Source organism: Podarcis erhardii (genome assembly GCF_964252035.2).
Source record: "Podarcis erhardii genome assembly, chromosome: 12".
Taxonomy (NCBI): Eukaryota; Metazoa; Chordata; class Lepidosauria; order Squamata; family Lacertidae; genus Podarcis; species Podarcis erhardii.
The window spans coordinates 24,752,455-24,775,133 of record NC_138513.1 but is presented as its reverse complement, the minus strand read 5'-3'; the positions used below and the strand labels follow the sequence as shown (position 1 = coordinate 24,775,133).

General features: G+C 41.6%; 1 protein-coding gene across 1 annotated transcript; it reads right to left on the bottom strand.

The window, feature by feature from the left end:
- Positions 1 to 91: 91 nt before the first annotated feature.
- On the bottom strand, positions 92 to 17,302 carry MIOS (meiosis regulator for oocyte development). The gene is made up of 11 exons (XM_081882023.1): positions 17,157 to 17,302; positions 15,181 to 16,552; positions 13,602 to 13,700; positions 12,629 to 12,886; positions 11,221 to 11,390; positions 10,093 to 10,158; positions 9,330 to 9,488; positions 8,537 to 8,689; positions 7,773 to 7,977; positions 4,008 to 4,137; positions 92 to 2,376 (listed from the first exon to the last, which is right to left on the bottom strand). The coding sequence occupies exons 2-11, from the start codon at positions 16,475 to 16,477 to the stop codon at positions 2,280 to 2,282; spliced, it is 2,634 nt and encodes an 877-aa protein (XP_081738149.1). The 5' UTR covers positions 16,478 to 16,552; positions 17,157 to 17,302; the 3' UTR covers positions 92 to 2,279.
- Positions 17,303 to 22,679: the final 5,377 nt, after the last annotated feature.

The window sequence follows — 22,679 nt, the reverse complement described above, 5'->3', positions numbered from 1 at the left end:
ACAATACTACAAAATCTGGTACTAGTATCTACCGGGACTATTGCAGCATCACCTCTTTGAAGGTCATGAAACATTCAGCTTAATCAAAATGGGAAGTTAAATCAAGCTTTTATTTTACAATGTCAAAAGGAGAAGCAACTGTATTAACAGAAGTAGTTAAAAACCCTCGGTCTGCAGAAACACATACACAAGCCGAAATGCTCGAGTCAGAACTAATCTATGCAGTACAGCCCCTGCATCATTGAGCACTGACTGTTAAGATATTCATACAGAACTTTCATGTACACAAAAGACTTTGTGCCCTCTCAAAGTCAGCAAATACAGCTGCTTTCATTTTACAAAATACTGTTAAGACAACTGGATAACACATATTAGCAGTTCCTATTTACATACTCAGTATAATTTTTTACAGAAGGGAAGGAGACACCATATTAATATCAGAGCTCTTAATACTTTGAATATAAGGGCACAAAAATAAAGTCTAAGTTGCTCTTAATGGCTTAAAATTCTAGATATTCTGGAAATGTATTGAAGCAACTACAAAAATACAGGAACTTAGATATTGTGATATGCATCTCAAATATTGATCAATAGTAAAAATGCAATTCTGACAGGAAGTAGACTTTGACTAAGGCAATACAACAATTTAAAAAATGGTGTACATAGAAATAAATATTTCTGCTTCCATTAAGCATTTGTTTCCCCCTCCCCTTTTAACATCATATCTTTGTACAAAGACGGAAGCTTGGATCCAAAATGGCCTGCATGCAAGTAGAACTCTCTCCCACTTGCATCTGTGGCCAATTGTTTACCTACCCACTGCACCACATTGCCCTTCATAATGCAGTGAGAAAGTAGGCAAGAAAGCCCAGGGGCATGCACAGAATATTGTGCATGGTTCTTGCATCCAAGCCAACAGAAGATTGTCAATTAGGCAGCTATAATATAGGCCAAACAATTATTACATTGCATTGAAAATGTGCACAAAGGAAGTTCAAGTTTCTAGTTGACTAGTGAAAGTTTGAATGCAACTCATTTGCCGTGTTGCTAATTAACAGTAGAAAAAAATGTAAACTAAAATGTAACATGCACTACAGTAGGTGTGAGGAATCTTTGGCTCTCTTATCAACCCCAGTATACGTGGCCACTGATAGTGCGAGTTGTAGGTGAGCAAAATCTAAAGTTCTCTACACCTGCACTAGTGTTCTATACCAGTCAGTGTATTGCCATCTTCTGTATTTCATGGCAATGTTACCTTTCTATACTTTACACTATTGAAGTATATTACATACTATCCACTATCGAAATCGATAAGCTCCTTTATTTTGACATAGGCAGTTTTTTTGGAGGGGTAAAATTTATTTGCTCGTCAACATCTGATATGAGCAGCCATTGCCACAACACATATTCTATATCGTCCACATTTTGTAAGTGAACTTTTAACTGTAATGTCTCAGGCTGTTCTTGATTGTGTATTATATATATGCTTGTGGTTTTCTGATGCAAATGAATGTCCTCTTGACCCAAAACAAAATTTGGATGTATGCAATTCACACTATAGTATGTTTCGGGAATACAGGTAAGCTGTCATTTTTTTCAAAGGTTAGGTCTTTCACATCATTGAACTTAAAAAGCTTCAGATTAATTAATACCGGACTGTAGCTGTGTAACACTAATTACATTATTTTGGGATGCCCCGCAAAGCATGTTACACTGGCATTGAGCTACTACTATTTACTCATCCAAACCGAAGCAGCTCAACTCATGCTAAGATTTGTCTTAGGAGTGTCACAGAAAAGCAATGCAATGGTAGCTAAGTTATAGATGGGAGCATAAACACTTTAAAATCTAAGCTAGAAAAAATGCTGGTGGAAACATTGTTATATCCAGCACGACTGTCTTTCCAAGAAGAGTTTTCAATAGTGTTTTATAGGTTCATGGAGTTACCAAAACACAGCAAATGATGCCACTTCATCTCAAATGGAAGCCTCAAGGTCTGGACAGTGTAGTGCTGAAAGTCTTGAAGGCTGCTTTGAATTTCAATGAAACCTATAAATGCCTCTTAAATGAACTGCTTCACAACCCACTGAACAAAGTCCACATGCCAAATTTGAAGAATCAAAATCAACCACACATCAAATTGCTGATGTGATAGGATGATTTATTTTTCTATTACAGGCAAGTCAACAGTAACACGTTAGAGGTATGTGTTCGGGCTGTGAGGGAAACCTATTGGAGAAAGCCTCTCATGTGAAGGACCTTATTTAAGCTCTACTGTTTCATGGCTGGATCATCTCTGCCGGGACAAGATTCCCCGTTGTATCCAGCTGCATACATTTGCAGGAACAGGCAGAAACAGGGCATTCAGTATGGTCCCTAGATAAGAAAGAAGTAGCATTATAACACTGCAAGGCAGCCTTTTTATTTTTTAAAGAAACAAAAAAAATTAATGTTTATTTTTCTTTTTAAAAAAGAAAAAAGCACTTTGGTATTGGTTAGAAAGCGATTACAGAATACACAAATGGTTAAAATTGTTATAAAAAAATAATAATCCAGAGCTGCTCATGTCTATAATCCACTCTACAAGCTACATTTTAAAAGTGTCTCTGAAATATCTCCCTCCAATTCTTATTTTAAGCAATAAATTGAAAGCAGTGTGTTCATGCTCCAAAAGTAAAATTGATTTGATGCTAAAGATTAAAACAGTTGGAAGTGGAGGAATGCAGCTTGGAATGTAATACAAGATGATTAGCTACCACAGAATAATGTATGTAACATCCCACCACCCATTTGAGCCTAAATGCACTGCCTGGAAACATCAATTGACTGCAGTTGGAACATTATGTTCATTCCCCGTAGAATCTTTCATGAGTGCATTGTATAGAGCTCTGGGCTACAGCTAACGTGTTGAAAGAGCTTCTAGAACAAAGGGCGATAGCTTTAAAAGGTAATATAACTGCTTTGAGGTCAATACTGAGAAAACCATATGCCTCAAATATCCTACCATGTGTCAGCTAGCATTTACTGTGATAATAATGAACAGCTTTATTATAACATCTGAGGGCATGTAGGCTACAGCAAGACAACAGAGAAAATACTTGTAAGACCCTGAGAAATAAAAAATGCCCCAAAGTTGTAGAAGTGCAAAAAAAGCAATTTAGCCTTCACATGTGTAATGAATTCACTCATGCCAACTGCATGAGTTACTAGGAAGGCATGTTTTGCAAGGCACCATATGCAACTAGTTCCAATGGAGACCTGCTGTTCAGAAGGGGGGGGGGGATTCCACCAAGGGGGCACATAAATCCTTGAGCATGCCTGTTGTAGGTATTTAGACTTAGAGCAGTAGTCAACAGTGCTAGTCCAAAAGCAGAACTACAATAAGCTCCACTTGCACAATGGAACTTAACCTCCCTATATGCCTTTGACATCTGCACTGGCAGGTTGGGAGACCTTTCAGAGAAAATTCGGAGGGTAGTAGGGGGACTGCAGGGGAAAGTGGAAGTTCCATTGTGCAAGCAGAACTCTGATCATGCCATGTTGGCTGCAATCCTTATACCGCCACTTTTTAGAGTCCAGGCAAACATTCAACATTAAACCACTCTTGAACACCACACATGAGAACAGCAGAAAGCCCTATGTTCCCTTAGTCTTCAAATACACTAAATTTGTCTTATGAATCGTTCTACATTATGTGCTACCATGTTCGGTTAATGCTCAAGGTGGTGTTGGGTTTTGTAATTAAAAAAAGCTCCTTAATTCTTGTATATTTTGAGGAAATGTGAACAGACTTTCATCAAAGGTATCAAATTCATGCGTATGCTTTCATTTGCTGGGTAATCTTATCATTTCAAGGGCTCTTAAATTCTCGGTGCTATTGTAGCAGAATTAGTAGTCTGGTAGTATGTGCTGGCCTACAAATCCATATAAGCAGAAGTTCTAAATAGGTGGGATGCAGTCAGGAAGAACCCATGGCTTAAGCAACACATTATTCTTTGTTAACTTACCTGAACCAGCTAAGCATGTGTCCAGCATGACCACCATGCCTACAGTTGTGGCACCAAGAAAACCAGTTGTTGAACTGGGCCAATTTCTTGTCCTTGCTAAGATCCACCTTTTCATCTGACTTTGATCCTCCTATAAATAAGAAAATGTAGTCTGAATTGATTTCTATGGTAATGAGAACAGGTTGTTTAAAACCAATGGAGACAGGGTTGTATCCAATTAAGTTCAACTCAGAGGAGACTTACTGCAATTAATGTCCAATAATTTCTATGTGTCTATCTGGAGTATGACTAGGATTGGAAACAACTTTGAAATGGCACAGAAAACAAAATTACCCAGTAAAGCAACATAATAATCAAAGCAACATAATAATCAAAGCAACATAATAATCAGTGTCTCAAGCAGTTAACACCCCCAGGCTGAAAAGTATTAAGCCAATTTCCATAATACAGGTGAGAACTCCTAGATTTTTTTTTAAGTTTACAAATATTTGTAAATGGGAATTTCATGCAGCACAGAGCATCTTTCAAATAACGCACAAATAATCTGTACCCATTTTGATGAAAAGATCTTAAACTTGGCTCCCAGCTGTGAGGGTAATCATTATCAGGGAAACAAGTGTCTCTTCAAACATTATGTTTCCTGTAAATATGAAGCACTTCTTCACAGATAAAGAGTGTCAAAAATGTAGTCATGTGTCATCACCATACTCCTCTATTTCACAGCACACAAAGCTGAGGCCAGTCGCCCTTCCCAGCATGTGTATCTGCAGGGCAACAGATGCGTGAAATTGCTATAGAGGTGTCAGGATCCAATGAAACACATGATGAGTCCTGCATACCTAAGCCAGCTCCGGGCTTGTGTTTTGCAATGACACATGGCAAACTGATGATGAGACAGACTTGCAAAAGCAGTTTGTGATTCTGTATGTTTTCTTATTTATGGCAAAATATTTAAAGATTTTCCGAGTTGACCCTAAGTAGCTCTTTGAATTCCAGACATGATTTAAGTTTTCTCATTAACTACAAAATTTTAAAATTCCCTAAAAACTCCAAGAACCATTTAGTCTGAACTTAACCCACAAGGGCCTGTTTTCTCTCTCTCTCTTTTTAAAATATTTTTTATTAAATTTCATATTTCCAAATTAAACACATCAAATCAATTAGTCCAAATTATAACAATACATATATAATCCAATTGTTTTCCAAATTATAAATTTTTGTGGGGGGTACCCATGCTTCTTGAGTGGCAGGAGTCCAATCCTCGAATATTTGTTCTGCTTCCATATTAAGAATGATGTTTCCAGTCTCCTCTTCTCAATACTTGTCATTACTCATTTTCCTTTCCATTTTCCTCCGATATGCTCCGCAAGTGGGTTGAAAAAGACAGTCTTATTTGTATTTCTGTGTGGGCTTTGTGCTGCTCTCTCGTAAATCACTCTACTCCAACAGTCATTTCCGCTCGAGCGAGTAATCGCCATTTTTGTCGTTCCGATGAAATACAGTCTAGAAATTCGCTCTTTAGCTTTTCCGACCTGTTGTATCGTAAATTAGTCTTTTTGCAGGAGGGCTGCCCCTTCCAGTTCGCAATCTCATCGAAAATAATATATCTTCGGCTCACCCTCCCCAAGACCAACTCCAGCAACACAGGTCTCTTATCAAGTTTCCATTCTTACTGCGTCACAAGAGAGAGCCCTTCTTCTTTCCAAATCCTTCACAGAGTTCATAATTATTCCCACACAATTCATTTTTAGTCCCATTTGCAATTAATTTCTGTGACAGATCTTCAGAGGGAGGGTTATTAATAATCACATAGAGCAAAAGAAATAAAAATTCGTTTCCCCCCCTTAGTTCCGGCATTCCAATCCACATACCATATTTGTAGTACTGTGATGTAATCTTCCATCTCAGTCTGTCTCAGTCTTCTTCCTTTCAGTGGTAAAATTGTTAGCAGATAAAAACCTCCTGCCTCTCTTGAAGCATGTGTGTTATCTTTCCCAATTTTTTTTTCCTTTTAAGTAACGCAACTAGTTTCGCTCCTGGAAGCGGCTTTGGAGGAGTTCCGAGGCCCGCCAAGGGTTGTGCACCCAGTGCCTCACCCCTCCTTCTTCCGAACTCGGGGGTGATTTATGGGAACAGCGGGTGAAAACGGCATCTCTCCCCCCTGGAGAGATGAAGGGAGAAAGATATACTCCCCAAAATCAGCCTCTAATTACCTCGTGCGAGCTGGATAGATGTTAATATCCGCCATCTTCCAAGGCGCCCCCTAGCGGCCCCCCCCAGGGCCTGTTTTCCCAGTGCCTGACTGGCAGTTAAAGAAGTGGTATTCAAACAGCACCGTGAACAGGTGCAAGAGAGCATGTGGGTTAGGCAAAGGCTGCACTTAAAGATGACTTAAAGGGAAGCTACACCCCAGTATGGAACTGAATGGTTCAAAATTGGAAAAGGAGTACGACAAGGCTGTATATTGTCTCCCTGTTTATTTAACATATGCAGAATTCATCATGCGAAAGGCTGGGCTGGATGAATCCCAAGCCGAAATTAAGATTGCCGGAAGAAATACCAACAACCTCAGATATGCAGATAACACAACCTTGATGGCAGAAAGTGAGAATGAATTAAAGAATTTTTTAATGAGGGTGAAAGAGGAGAGCACAAAATATGGTCTGAAGCTCAACATAAAAAAAAACTAAGATCGTGGCCACTGGTCCCATTACCTTCTGGCAAATAGAAGGGGAAGAAATTGAGGCAGTGAGAGATTTTACTTTCTTGTGCTCCATGATCACTGCAGATGGTGACAGCAGTCACGAAATTAAAAGACGCCTGCTTCTTGGGAGAAAAGCAATGACAAACCTAGAAGAATCTTAAAAAGCAGAGACATCACCTTGCTGACAAAGGTCCATATAGCTAAAGCTATGGTTTTCCCAGTACAGTGGTACCTCGGGTTACATATGCTTCAGGTTACAGACTCCGCTAACCCAGAAATAGTACCTCGGGTTAAGAACTTTGCTTCAGGATGAGAACAGAAATCGCACAGTGGCGATGAGGCGGCAGCGGGAGGCCCCATTAGCTAAAGTGGTACCTCAGGTTAAGAACAGTTTCAGGTTAAGAACAGACCTCCAGAACGAATTAAGTTCTTAACCCAAGGTACCACTGTAATGATGTATGGAAGTGAGAGCTTGACCATAAAGAAGGCTGATTGCCGAAGAATTGATGCTTTTGAATTATGGTGCTGGAGGAGACTCCTGAGAGTCCCACAGACTGCAAGAAGATCAAACCTATCCATTCTTAAGGAAATCAGCCCTGAGTGCTCACTGGAAGGACAGATCCTGAAGCTGAGGCTCCAATACTTTGGCCACCTCATGAGAAGAGAAAAGACCCTGATGTTGGGAAAGATTGAGGGCACAAGGAGAAGGCGATGAGAGAGGATGAGATGGACACTGTTCTCGAAGCCACGAACATGAGTTTGACCAAGCTGTGGGAGCCAGTGGAAGACAGGAGTGCCTGGCATGCTCTGGTCCATGAGGTCACGAAGAGTCGTACACGACTAAACAACAACACCCCAATAAGGATGGGGCAGTTAATACAAGCAGGACAAAGCCAGTAACAAACAGCTCATTTTCAGAGAAAGTCATTCATATGTGAACTGATGTAAAGCAGTTCAGCAAAATAAGCATTCACAGGACTGTATTCAGTTTTCTGTACCACAAAGCTAGAAGCCTATGAATAATAAAATGGAGAAGTTCAACAAATGGGAGGGAGCCATACCTGGACAGCTGGAAACTGGAGTGCCCATATTTATGAGACAAAGTGCACAGCGAGGAAGGGGCTTGCGGCAACCGGGACAACTTGTGACTTTGGACTTGGTCGGGGAGCCACTTACGCCATACTGACTGAATCCTCGGCCCTGATGAGGGATGGTCGAGCAGCTGTATGAAATTGACTTTCCGCAAAAATTGCAACTTACAAACACCTTGCAAATATAAAAAAGGGATATGAGGGTGATTAGATTTGCTTTTATTTATTATTAAGCAACTAGTAGATATATTGCTACCCTATAGGTTTTTCAAGCTGCACCCCTTCATACCCACCCACTGGGATGATAGGGTTATCAATGGGCCATAATAGCTAAACAGAGCTTACAAGTTCAGAAGCAAAACATGTTTTAAAAAATTAAAAGCTTGTATGTTCAGGAAAGAAAAAAAGGACAGACAGGTGAGATACTGATTTTGAAAAATATAAATATATATATGCCAATATTGGGTGGACTTTCTGTTTAGAAATAAAGGTTTGGCATTTATTTATTTTATTTATTAAATTTCTATACCACCCTTCATCCAAGGATCAAAGTTTACAATATAAAAACACAAAACAGTACCAAACAAAAACAATACTGCTCACCAGTAGTGCATCAGACAAGCACCGTGCAAACAACTGTATCTTCCTTTTCTTTGTCAAATGAAGTCTGCTGCTTTATGTCCATTGGCTAAATTGACTCACTACATGGTCAGAAAAATTAGAAGCACATTTACCTGGGCTAAAGGTTTTGAACTGGGATCCAGCTTGCTCCGATGAATGTCAAATTCTGCTCGCTTATGCCAAAACCGCCATGCATCCAATAGATTCCGGTAGTTCTCAATCCAGTACTGAACCCTCTCATCTTTAAGCACATCGGATGGAGAACCCTAAAAAGGTAGGCATAGAGGAGACTGTTTCAAAGGTCTCCCCAAAGATGGTCTTAAACCATCATTACATTATTTTGAACACTAGCTTAAGAAATGTTGTTTTACCCATTTTAAATAGTTTTAAAGCTTGTTTATGAACACCACTTAATTAAATAAATTAATAATAATAATAATAATAATAATGATGATGATGATGTATTTGCCTAGCTTGCAAATAACCCCAATCCAAACTGTGGCTTTCTGTAAACCAACAAGGATGAAAGTGCATGTACCAAAAGTTGCAGTCACTTCGCTTCTCCCACCCCTGCCGCAGCCACGCTACCAAGAACTAAGTCATGAATTGCCCCACAATATCCTATCAGAATTGCTTCACAGTAGCTAACATTTGGGTAGCACAATAATGAATTGCTATTATTAATTAAATTTCTATACCATTCTTCCTCCGAAGATCACAGGGTGGTTGATAATATAAAAACACATCCAATACTAATGAACAAAAACAATAACCCCATGCACAGTATCATTTAATTAAATTTTGATTTATTAAATATTACATTATGCACATTACACAAAAAATGAGTTGTATAATATTGACATGAATTCTATAAATCAGAGATTTTGTATGTAAAAAAATACAAACCTGCAGCATACAATAACTTGCTGTTTGAACATCTCCTGTTCTATCAACATAGCTTTCCATCAAATCCACTCCATCTTTTGTGAGTCCTGTCAGAAGAATTCCTTCAAGGTTCCCAGATTCCTTCATTTCATTTGTCAGTTTGTCAATGAACCTATTCAGCTATTTAAAATAAGAAGTTTGGTCAGTGTTTTGCTCATTCCTTGAATTACATCCACACGCCTACACACACACACTCATACACAAATGGGGTATGGTTGGGCTGGGCTCACTGCAGAATTAAAGTCTTGATTATTATATCTAATCATCAGGATTTAGCGATAAAAGCAATAAATAATATCCACCTTCAATGTGTACTCAATTTCAAAATATTTCCGAAAGGATACATAACAAATGCGGTGGCCTAAAAGAATCATGAATTCCAAGCTGACTCTTCTCTGTTAAATATTTACTGCCCAGATGCAGTTCATACTTGCCACGGGCAAATGCTTTACAAGACTGTACAGAGATCATTAGACGAGTCCTCAAAAGCTTGTGTCATAAGAAATCTTTGGTCTTTAAGGTACAACAAGTCTCTATTAGATTTTACACTTATTTCAAATGGGTATTATACTTCAGGATGGCTAGCAAATTCTTCTGGATGACAAAACTCTTTTTCCAACACCCAGAGAATAGCATGCAAGACTGTGTGTGATTACTTATTCAACCCTTTATGTTATCTAGGAAGAACAAAGGAAGAAAATGATGGCAGATCTGATCATCTCACCTGAGCATCAGTTAGGAATTTACAAGCAAATGCCACTCTGTCTCGTACAGCTACATTACTTTCATACTGAAATAATACAAAACACATTAGCATTAGCCTGGAAAAAAAACAGCCAGTCTCCTGAAAAAAAAAAGGCTGATGTTAAGTTTTATGACAATTCTATATTTACAGTTGTATAAGATGACAAATTAATAAAAACAGCCTTAGTGATTTTGAGAAAACTATTCTTTTTTTCTAGTTGCTTGCCAAGTGCAAGATAGGTTGCAACTTCTCAGTTTGGTTTCCAAGCACCACTTCCCAAATCTGGGGGAGTTTTAGAAGCAGTGTACAGTGGTACCTCGGGTTAAGTACTTAATTCGTTCCGGAGTTCTGTTCTTAACCTGAAGCACCGCTTTAGCTAATGGGGCCTCTTGCTGCTGCCATGCCGCTGGAGCACGATTTCTGTTCTCATCCTGAAGCAAAGTTCTTAACCCGAGGTACTATTTCTGGGTTAGCGGAGTCTGTAACCTGAAGTGTATGTAACCTGAAGCGTATGTAACCCGAGGTACCACTGTACAATCAATGGCAGGGGTGCAGGCTCTACCTCTGCTGAACAAATCCTATCTCTTTGCAATATCTAAGGAAAATGTTTACATGGGACTGGGGAACCTGTGACCTCCTAGATGTTCTGGATTCCCATCCCATTCCTGTCTCTGTTCACCACTGGCCCCACTAGCTGGGACCGATGGAAGCCAGGAATGCAGCAACATCGGGAGGACCACAGATTCTACATCCCTGCCCTGAAACTTCAGAATGGGACCTTTAATGTATTTTTGTCAAGCAAGTGAAGCTTGGGATCCCACCTCAAAGTTGAGAAGTGGAATCCATCTGGGGAAATTAATTATTTAGGGTTATGTTCCACCTCTTAGATGATGGCCAATGCTCGTAAACCTGAGTTCATTATTTCCTTTTCAATAACATTTTCACAGTGGATTGTTTCACGAAAGCTGCTGACGACCGAAGTCCTAAGCACCCCAGGGCCAAATTTTCTAACACACAAAGAACCAGATCAAGTTCTCAGTTTTGCATCTGAATATTTGTGCCTTTGTGTATTTAGTCAACGGAGATTAGCTAACAAAAATAGCTTACCAAAACCCCATCAAAAGAACCCGATTCACTTGTTAGGAAAGCAAACATGGCACAGAGATAAGGGTTGTTGAGCTGTAACCTCAGGGTGCTGCACATTTCCCTCCACAAGGAGTTCTTTTCATCAGTATAGCCTGATAATGCCATGGCCACTACGTTGAGGTTTAGATCACCTGCACAGCAAAAATAAAGGCCACACAATAGCAAACATTTCAAGCCATTTGGTTTCCACTTCTGAAGGACATTTTGAAAATACAGTTAAAATCTTTTGTTTGGGATGACAGAGGGATCTGTACCCCCAAACTCAGCAATCAAGGTGTTCAACAAAAACAACTGCCACTGACCCTGGAACAGAACTCGCTCTGAAAGGCAGAACAAAAGATGCTGGTACAATTTATTGATTATGAGAAGAACTTGACTTCCCGATACTGGGAAAAGTAACACTACAGTGGTACCTTGCTTCTCGAACATAATCCGTTCTGGGAGTCGGTTTGACTCCTGAAACCGTTGCAGTACATTTAAAAGCCAAAATGTTTTAGTCATGCATGTATAACTGCTGGGCGGGGTGGGATAGGGCACTTGAATAATAAATAAGTTTTCAGTCAATTCTGAAAAAAACAAAATACCAAGGCACAGCTTCTGATTGGCTGCAGGAGCTTCCTGCAGTCAAGCAGAAGTTGCATCGGATGTTTGGCTTCCAAAAAACGTTCACAAACTGGAACACTTACTTCCTGGTTTGTGGCGTTTGGGAGCTGATTTGTTCGGGAACCAAGCCATTCGAGAACCAAGGTACCACTGTATTGACATGAACTACTTCATACACCACATTCTATTCATGCATAACTGTTTAGTTTGATCTACCATTCAGAATGGCTGATTCCAGGACATAGTGCAACATCAGATGAAGAAATGGGGGCGGGGGGCGGGTTGGTACCACTGCTCCTTCAGCCTCTTCATCCATGGCAATGCTTCATCCATGGTACAGTAGAATTGTGATGTCTATCCTTTCCTGTTACTAATGCAATTGGGTATGGGATCCAACCAGGTTTCCCCCCCAAATATACTGTATTGGATGCAAAGATCCATGAACATATAGAAAACAGCCACTGGCTACAAACACTTGCACAGTGCTATAATCAGTGGGTTCCATTCATGCCTCCTGTTTCTGCCAATGGAAAACATTCAGATTTGGTTTGTTTTTCTCATGTTCTTTTTAACATAGGGTGTAAAACAGCCCTCCACAAACAGAAGACACCAGCTGCATCTGGCAGAGCACTTACCTGATTCAATCCTTTGTGAAGCGGAAGAGAATATGAAATCTCTATTTTCACTGATAAGCAGGATATTATTAAAGAAAATGCAACAAGGAGCAGCTCACTCTGCCAAAGTGATACCAAATCACAGCAGGTACCTTTTCCAGAAGATGCTCCTTTGTTCAATATCTGTATTGCTCTTCGAATGTCCAAGTTGAATAGAGCTACCGCAGCAGCTCGCTCCCAGTCTCCTTCCTGTTCCAAAGAGTATAAAAAGGGCTCCACATCCAGATCTGTGCCCTTCTTTATCCATCCACAAAGCTGCAAAGCCAGTGACCTCTCCTCACTCAGATATTGAATAATGTCAGCCTGTCTGTCTGATCCACTCCTGCTGTGCCTGAGGTTCTCTGTTGTTCCTAAAGAACAATTGTTTTTTGAGTTATTTGCATACAAAGATAAATAGAAACTTAGATTCAGGAACATGTAAAGCTAAAACCAATACAGTCGTACCTCCGCTTACATATCCCTCTGGATATGTAAACTTTGGGATGCGTAAGCGCAAACCTGGAAGTATATTTCCGGGTTTTTGCCGTGTGTGCGCAGAAGTGGTCCCTCCAGTTGCAGAAACCTTGGGATTCAACCAGAACTCTGGAACAGATCCCGTCCGCAACAGGAGGTACCACTGTATTAACGATAAAAACATCACAGTTACTGTTAATTAAGTCAGCTCTTCAGCTATTTCTTGCACCTTCGTCAAAACCTGACAAAAATTACTTATTTGGGGAGAAAGGATTTATCTATTTTTAGAAATCTGTGTACAAATAGATTAAGTTGGCTTGGGGTACTAGGAAGTCATGCAGAATGTCATGTGAACCAGAAAAGTGGTTGAAAAAACACACTCAGAAACGGCATGAGTTCAAAAGACACCAGGAAGGTTTCATTTTTGTTATCAGACGTGTTTACATTCCACCCTTCTCTGAAGAACCTCAAAGTGGTGTACATCGGGCCATTAAATTTCCCACTCACATAAACCCTGTGAAGTAGGTGCAGCTGGGACTGAATAGCTGGCCAAAATCACTCATTAAAATAAAATTTAAAAATTAAGTAAGAAATCAGTCAAAATGCACTTACCCATAGAGGATTTCACGATAGATTTGATGCCTGCATAAACTAAAGATCCTTTGTTTCCTGTGCATTTCTGATCCATATCCTCAGTATACTGCTTCATAAGTATTTTCAAGTATAGGAAACTTGGCAAATTAACATTAAAATAAGATGCGGCAAAGATGATGATGATGATGATGCATTTGGTGGCTAGGAAATTCCTATACCCCACTGGGTTTGGCCCTCCTCAGTTCTTGAAGAAACGAACTACAGCTTGGATCCCAAAAGCTACTTAAGGTCCGCAAAGAAAGAGCTTGTGCTATCCCAGTGGAATTTATTACCATTCCCACCCTTCAACAGCTGGTATTTGTGCCATATCATGTGGCCTGAGCACTGCCAGTAATGAGTTTTGGGTTGAAGGTCAGTGGTGACTTTGCTTTTCAGGCATAAAGTAAATTAATTAAAGTTTTTATCTAAAGGCTCATTATCTAATGGGTTGGTTGAATGGGGGAGGGGGACGGCAGAACCTTTTTCTTCTAATGGTTTAAAAAATAATGCTAGATATGGTTTGGGGCAGTTTATATGAGTTTGTTCTGGTGTTTGGATTTTTTGTAACTATTGATGTTTGTTCTGTTGAACATATAAATTATTTTCTGCTGGTTGTCATAGCCTAAGGCAATAAATAAACTTCAACAGAGTAACAGACATTTGGATGAAGAAGAGTAGCCTTTTAACGAAAAATCAGCCACGTGTCCTATGTAATACACAGACCATAGGTAAAGGTAAAGGGACCCCTGACCATTAGGTCCAGTCGTGACCGACTCTGGGGTTGCAGCGCTCATCTCGCTTTATTGGCTAAGGGAGCCGGCGTACAGCTTCCAGGTCGTGCAGCCAGCATGACTAAGCCGTTTCTGGTGAACCAGAGCAGCACACGTAAACGCCGTTTACCTTCCCGCCGGAGCGGTACCTATTTATCTACTTGCACTTTGACATGCTTTCAAACTGCTAGGTTGGCAGGAGCAGGGACCGAGCAATAGGAGCTCACCCCATCGTGGGGATTCGAACTGCCAACCTTCTGATCAGCAAGACCTAGGCTCTGTGGTTTAACCCACAGCACCACCCGCATCCCTACAAAGACTATACTATACTACTGGTTAAATCTGCATCATGTTAGCAGAACTGTTCTGGTTCCTTAAAGGAATTGGAAAGTGGTGCATCACCCTGCCCCCACCCTGCTCCATGTGCTCCCTCCTCTACCTTTCCTTCCTACTACCACTGTCTTCTTGGACACCAGTGGATCATCAATACATATTTTGCTCCTGCCAATATGCCCTAAGTCTCAAGTTTCTGTTGCTGCTTATTTCTTTGACCTCCTGTCCTACAACCAATGGACATCTTTGCAGTTGTCTGGCTCTTTTTTGCCTAGATGAAGCTTTGGCCCATCCCACCTACAGTCTTCCCAAGCAGCAGAAATAAATACATCAAAACAATGCTAAGAAGAGAATATCTCATTCATCTGTCACCAGGACAAAAGCATTGCCTAACAATGCAGCCAGCCCTCTATATTAAGACTCCTTCCCGCATACAAGAGTTTTAAAAAGGATATAGTGCAGAGTGTACCAAAGTGACTTCAGTTGTGGGTCTTCATTTCCCGCTAGCACATGGTTTCTCCAGACCTGTTCCGTGTCAAGGCCGTACCTGGATAAAGCTCTAAGACGCATTTTAGTGGCTATGTCTTTTTCCAAAGAATTAGCCTTTCCATCTTCTGTGCACTCATACAAGTGCCTCCCACATGCCCACATTAAAGAGGTAATGGGGCTCCATGCCAGAGAGATCCTTTCAAACACAGTGAAGTCAGACATAGTCCTGTTTGGAGTCACAACCACCATTCGATTTTGATTAGTGGGATGCCATGCAAAGGAAGCAATATAGTGTTCACAGGGCTGCACACTTCTTTCAATGATTGTAGGCTCAGTTTCATCGCCAATAGGTGTAGGAGTGTGCTGCATATCGTAGAGCTTGATTATGTTACTATCCCTAGTCAAAGTAGCTAGCAATCCAGTTCTCGTCGGACACCATGCTACTTTAGTTAGAGGTTTTGGTTGTTCAGTCAGGGTCAATACAGGCTTTTCAAATTTTCTAAGGTCCCATATAGCAACCTGACCTTCATAGAAGGAAGCCACACGATCATGGAAGTAGGGGTCAACCGTTACGCCCTGAACAGCCTTCGTATTCACAAACATCTTTTGGCTTGTATTCCTAAGGTCAAAGATAGCCAGGTTTCGGTGCATTCCAGCTAAAAGAAGTTTCTGATCCCGTGGAAGCCAACAGAGAGAAAGGCAAGCATCGTTCTGGCCTAATTCATAAAGTGGTTTTGTCACAACAAGTCCTGCTTCAGTGTCTCCAGATGAAAGCCTTACTTTCTCAGCAGCAACTGGAGTTTCTGGAGTGTATTTACTACTTATGTCCCAGATCAGTACTGAAAAATCAGCCCGATGTTTATCTAGGCCTGCAGCAAGCCAATTGCTGTCCAGTGGATTCCATGCCAGAGTGTTACACTGCCGAGCATGCTTTGGAACAAATTCCTTTCCTATCAGATCCTTGGATTTTGAGTTATGATCTTGGCCAAGGCTGGTAAGGACAACTCGGCCATTGGCCTGCCCAACTGCCAGGAGACATTCAGGATCATATTTAGGATACCAAGCCACACATTTCAGATACGGAGTGTCTGAATTAATGGACAAAAGGGTAGCTGTAGTTTCTTCAGATAAACGCAGTGATCCTGCTTTGAGTTCAGAACTGACAGCAGATTCAATGTGGTAGAGGCTGAGCTCTGAGTCACAGACAACAAATCTATCAACGTGGTGTGGGGCCCACAGAATATCAGGTTTGGAGCCACTCATGTCTGCCGCTGCAAATTGATGTAAGTAGTTTAAAGTGTTGTTGGAAGACTAGAACTGTGTTCGTTCATATGGACACTGTTTTTTTTCAAAAAAGAAAAGAAAAAAGAATATTTTAGCACGACAAGGCCGTGAATGTCTTCCAGATCTAAATGAGAATTTCTTAATAACATTCAAATTTCTCGTTCCCAAATGCTTTCGGGGGGAATCGTGCGACGGGAGACTAAGACTCCAATCCCAACCCCACTTACCTGCCACAAAGCCCCAATGAATTCAGTGGGACCAGTTTCTGAGGAGAAATGGTTAAGATTGCACTATATAACCCACTTAAATTTTTCTGCAGTTTTACCTAGGTTTTAAGTAAAATAATAATAATAAAGTTTTACTTGGGATCGTTCGCACGCGCGGTCGATACATCCTGCAAAGCCCGTGATTCTCAATACGCAGTTTGCACACCCGCCCCGCGTCCCCACCCGTCGTCTGAAGCGCGAATGGGCCTGTCGTACCCGCCTTGAACTCAAAAGGGCGCAGCACCGCGAAGGCGCGCAGAGGCCGCCCCGTCCTCAAAGACCCCACCCCAATTCTGCAGGATGCTGAGCACTGCCGCCCCTGCGGCCCCAGAGGAAAGAGAGGCCGAGTCCGCCACCGCCCAAACCGGAGCTGTCTCGCGGGAGGGACTCACCCTGCAACCCCTCCTCTCCTGGGGTCCCGGAGTTGCGCAGTCAAAATGAAGCGAACCAGTGAAGGTATAAGATAATTGGGGGGGGGGGGGAGTCGCCGTTTCCACTTCCGTCTTCAGGGAGACTTCCGCTTCCGGTGCGAGCGGGGAATACATCCGGTGAGGTGGGGGCGAGTCGGAGGAGGAGGCCTTATGTAGAATGGATGGGTGTGGCTTTCCTGGGATTCGGTTCTTCGAGCGCGGAAGGGTTGATAAGCGGCTGCCCTTACGTGGCAAGGAGGTTGCGCAGACTGCCCGGGATTCCACGAGGCTAAGCTGCCCGCCAGCCCGCCTGAACATCACCTTCAAACAGTGCCGGATTTACGTATAAGCTGAACCAGCTGCAGCTGAGGGCCTCCCCAAAAAATTTAAGGGAAAAAACCTGGATGTACATTTCCAAAATATAAGATAAAAAACAAATAAAATAAAACCAGCATACAGCAACAGTGTTTTGTGTTATTTTGTTATGTGCAAATGGCTTTAGGTGCCTACTAGGTCCATAAATTACCATATAGCATATATTCAACACAGAAAAACAGCGACAATTTGTTGTTGACAAAGGACAGCTGGACATATAAAGGACCCCATTACCTTCAGGAGCTTAGGGCCTCATCAAACCTAAATCTGGCCTTCTTTCAAAGCTCCCCCTTTGCAAGTGGAAGGCTTGAGCCCACCACTCTGAGATTGAGGGGATCAGGCTCTGCCAGTTTATTTATTTTATTATGCCATTTTTCACCTTCTCACCCCTTGCTTTTTCCTGTCAGACCTATTGCAGTCGTTAAGAGTCGTCAACAGGCTCATCGCAGCTATCTGCCAATCACCCATTCCCACCACCCTTCTGAGTAATACCCCTCCCCACCTTCTCACTATATAGAAAGGTCCGGTGACTTCTGTTTCAGTGTATCTGAAGAAGTGTGCATGCACACGAAAGCTCATACCTAGAACTAACTCAGTTGGTCTTTAAGGTGCTACTGGAAGGAATTTTTTTATTTTGTTTTGACCATGGCAGACCAACACGGCTACCTATCTGTAACTTTTTCAGGTTGTACAGTCTTCCTTACAAATCAGTTACATTTATTGTTAGACATTAGTGTTGTGTACAGTATAGGGTTGGTGAACAAGAGGGGGGAGAGGAAGGCTTGGGGTGGTGAGCCTTATATTCTTTTGTATAGTGTACTTGTGGGGTTTTGTATCAGCGTTGATTGGGTAGGTTCCCTTTCTATTCATTTATTACATTGCCTTGGCCATGAGGTATTGGAGGGCAGGGTGTGGTTGGTTGGCTGCAGTGGGGTTTGTGTGCATTTGTGGGGAGGGGGGGAGAGGGCTTGTTGGGTCAGATAAGCCAGATTGATTTGTATGCTGATGGTGGATTCTTGTCTTGTTGGGCTGTGTATGTGATAAAAGGGAGCCATACTGGGGTGAAGGCATCCTCTTCTATTTGTCCCCGTCTCAGCTTCAGTTTATTGGTTAGTTTTTCTAGTAAGGCCATTTCCCATACAATTGGATACCATTGGTCCATGTCTACTCCTGACAGGTCTCTCCACTGTCTGGCTATGAGGCTTCTGGTTGCTGAGAGTAGGTGGGTTATAAGCTCTGTATAATGTGAGTGGTCATTATGAACTTGGAAGATGTTCAGCAGGGCCAGTTCTGGAATGAGTTCTAATACCTGTTTAGTTATTTTGCATATCTCTTGTAGGACTGCTGTCCAGAAGGGTTGAATTTTAGGGCATTCCCACCACATGTGGAGGAATGTCTCAGGCTCTACCAGTTGAGCTATATATGTGACATCACTGTGCTGCTCTGGTAGACAGTAGCAGACAATATTTTTGGAAGAACCAGTTGCTATGTCAACACCAACATAGCACTGCTATACTGGCGCAGTGAGGAAAGAAAAAAATCTGAAAGATCCTCTTCCTTCAAGCCACTTTTAAGGGTACAATCCTGTTCCCACTTACCTAATGAGAAACTGGATTGAACTCCCCCTTCCCCGCAAATAGAAACACATAGGATTGCTCTGTAAATCAGGCAGAATTTGTTGAAGCCACAAATCCTATTTCTGATACCTTGCAGTAATAAACCCTTTGAATAGGGTTGCCGGATGAAAAAGAGGATAGGTCACCTGCACTTTGAAAGTTGTGCTGAAAACTCAGTTTCAGCAGGCCATGCAAGTTATGCTTACTGAAATTCCCTCTTCTACACAACTATTAAAAATGCACCTGACTGTGCCTCTTTACCAATCTGGTCATCCCAACTTTGAGCAGTTTACAGACAAAAAAGTAATAGCATATGAGAGGAAGATTACAACATTCATTAGTCTTGTAAAGGTTGCAGAAACAGCTATTTAACAGGACCTGAATTAAATGATGTGCTCTTGAGACCCACAAGGTGGAGCTCAAATCATCTTTCTTTCTTTCGCAAAACCAAGGACTGAGAAGAGTGAGCCCCACATTCAGTGCTGTCAAACAGGCAATGGATATTAACAAAAGTACAAAACTGTCGACACACTTCATGTCAGTTTATTTAGTGTGAAATACGAACTGCTTAATGATTAAAGATACAATAAAATACTGCGACTCAAGTCTGCCTGAAAGCTACATATAGAGTAACTCTCTATTGCTTCATCACAGATCTTTGAGGGGCTAGCAGTTGTGTGGGAAATACACTTTGCGAAGAGTTGACTCTGGCAATGGAACTGATCTCGGATGGTGGGCACCAACATAGCATCCTCCAGATGTTGTTAGACTCCCAACACCCATCTTCCGCAGCCAGCATGGTCAATGGTCATGGATTATAGGAGTTGTCATCCAGCAACATCTGGAGGGCACCCTGTTGGGTACTCCTGGGAACCTTGTTCGGTTTTGTGAACAGGCAACAAATTGGTCCCAGATTGAAACTAAATACCACACAGGTATCTTGTATCTGTTCAGCTTGTCTAAAGCAAAAACTTTGCTGGACTACAGCTGAAGCTTTTTCCTGTTTGCTGAAAAGCTATAGTTTTTATTCATTCATTTCTGAATTTCTGAATTGCTTACTAAGGTACATCTGAAATTAATGTTCTCAAAGTGATTCACAACATAATTACTGTACATATGTAAAGGTAAAAAAAGGTAAAGGACCCCTGGATGGTTAAGTCCAGTCAAAGGCAACTATGGTATGTAGTTGGTATGGTATGTAGTTATTATGGAAACAGCTGAAAACAACTGCATTTTTTAAAAGAACAACTATATCTATATAAAATATGAAAATATACCGTATTTTTCGCTCTATAACACGCACCTGACCATAACACGCACATCGTTTTTAGAGGAGGAAAACAAGGGAAAAAACATTCTGAATGAAACAGTGGATGTATCATTTTTGTGCTTCATGCTGTGGCCACAGACATGTGATCTGATGGTGAATTTGGGGTGACCCAATGCAAAAATCCTGAGAATCCCTGTGGATCCATGCTTTGTAACCACGTTTTTGCACCATTGCAGCCCCAGGCAACAGTGGGTGTGTGATTTTTGGGGGGCAGGCTGTAGCCATGGACATGCTATGTGATCTGATGGTGAATTTGAGGTGACCCAATGCAAAGATCCTGAGGATCCATGTGGATCCATGCTTTGTAACCATGTTTTTGCACCATTGCAGCCCTGTTTTTGCATCAGATCATTGCTATGTGATCTGATGGTGAATTTGGGATGACCCAATGCAAAGATCCTGAGGATCCATGTGGATCCGTTCTTTGTAACCACGTTTTAAGTGGGGAGGGAAGGAAAAATATAGAAGGGACAAGGAGCACGAGAGGGGTGTGCGGAGAAGCAGCTGGCTAAGAATGCAGGAGAGGGGTTTAAAGGGGGGGGGGAAAGGAAGGCAAAAGTCCACCCACCCACTCAAGCCAGCCCCCCCCCTCTCTCTCTCATCTGCATGTTTTCCACTGCCTGCCGAGTCCCCAGACGCAGCAGCAGCAGCAGCAGCACCGGAGCGGACGCTCTGCTTTCCTCTCTACTTGCCTGGAGGGGAGGGGTTGCCTGGAGGGGAGGGGATTTCACTGCTCTTTGTTCCGTCTGAGCAAACAGCAACTGAAACAGAACAGGGTGGGCAGTAAGACCCTGAGGCAAAATGCAGGAAAGCAGCAGCCTTCTCTCCTCCGTGACGGCACAATATGATTTTTGCCTGATTTTTGCCATGCACTTGGGACAAACGGCTCCAGGGACCACACATTCGCTCTATAACACGCACAGACATTTCCCCTTACTTTTTAGGAGAAAAAATCTGCATGTTATAGAGGGAAAAATACGGGTAAATCTAGAATAGCTGCTTCCCTCTAATTGCAATCCAACAACCACAGAGTACAATGCCATCTATTTTAATCTATTACTTACTCTTTAGATATGCAGTTATCTCACAATCAAAGTAGTTAATAGGCAGTAGTTAATCCTTAATTTCTGTGTATGTGATAGTCGATCCCAAATTTGATCCTAAGTTATTCCCATTTTAGAAAATAACAGACCAAGATATGTGAATGTTGGTGGATTTGTTTAATCTCTCTTTTTAGGTTTTCAGGAAAAGTGAACTATAGTATAAGAGGAAAATGTTTTAGAAGCTGTGAGGCAGCATCCAGCCAGTCTCCACATCAACGTTTTCCCAACATTCCCACACATTCAGGGTCTGCCAGGTTTCCAAGAACATATCCATGAAAAGAAGCTAATGGAAGCAACATTTCCCAGACAGTCTGGAGACCAGCCTGAAGTTGTTACATAACAACTACCAAATGAGAAAAGAACTACTAACTTTCCTATAGACCAGGGGTGGCTAACCTATAGTTTTCCAAATGTTGTTGGATTCCAGCTCCCAAGAGCCCAAGGCAAGGCTGGCAAAGGTTCAATGGACCTGTCATGTGATTTTCATGAATGCTATGAAAGATAAGAATGCTAATAATAAACTGCTAATGACACAAAGAAAGAACTATATGATAAACTTGACAATAAATTTATTTCAGATAATTCTGAATTAATAAACATAGTGACACAATGATTGGTCCAATCATATAGGTCCCCAAAGGTGGCAAACTGGTTCATTTCTGATTAGATTTTCTGTATAGCTTGAAATAATTCGTACCCTTACAGCAGCATATGTTAGTCTGCTCAAATTACTTGGTTTGGGAAATGCTGGAGCTCGTAAGTGCACTTCCTGGACTTTACACGACTGAGTCTTTATTTTCTTTGTAAGGTATTCAGAGGCAACAGTTGCCATGCTGATCTCAAAGAAACGAAGTTGCTGGCATCCATCTGTCTCAGGAGACAATGGAAGAGTGCAACTTTTGGGGTGAAGTCAAACTGCTGGAAGGTTGCATCGCCTGCTGTGGCTTTAGAGAAACGTAGAGACATATTGATCTCAAAGAAAAGAAGTTACAATTACATTTACATTTACAATAGTGAGTGGAGAATAGTGAGTGGAGCCTTCATCCCCTGCTCCTGAGGAAATAGGTCTGTCTAAGTGGAC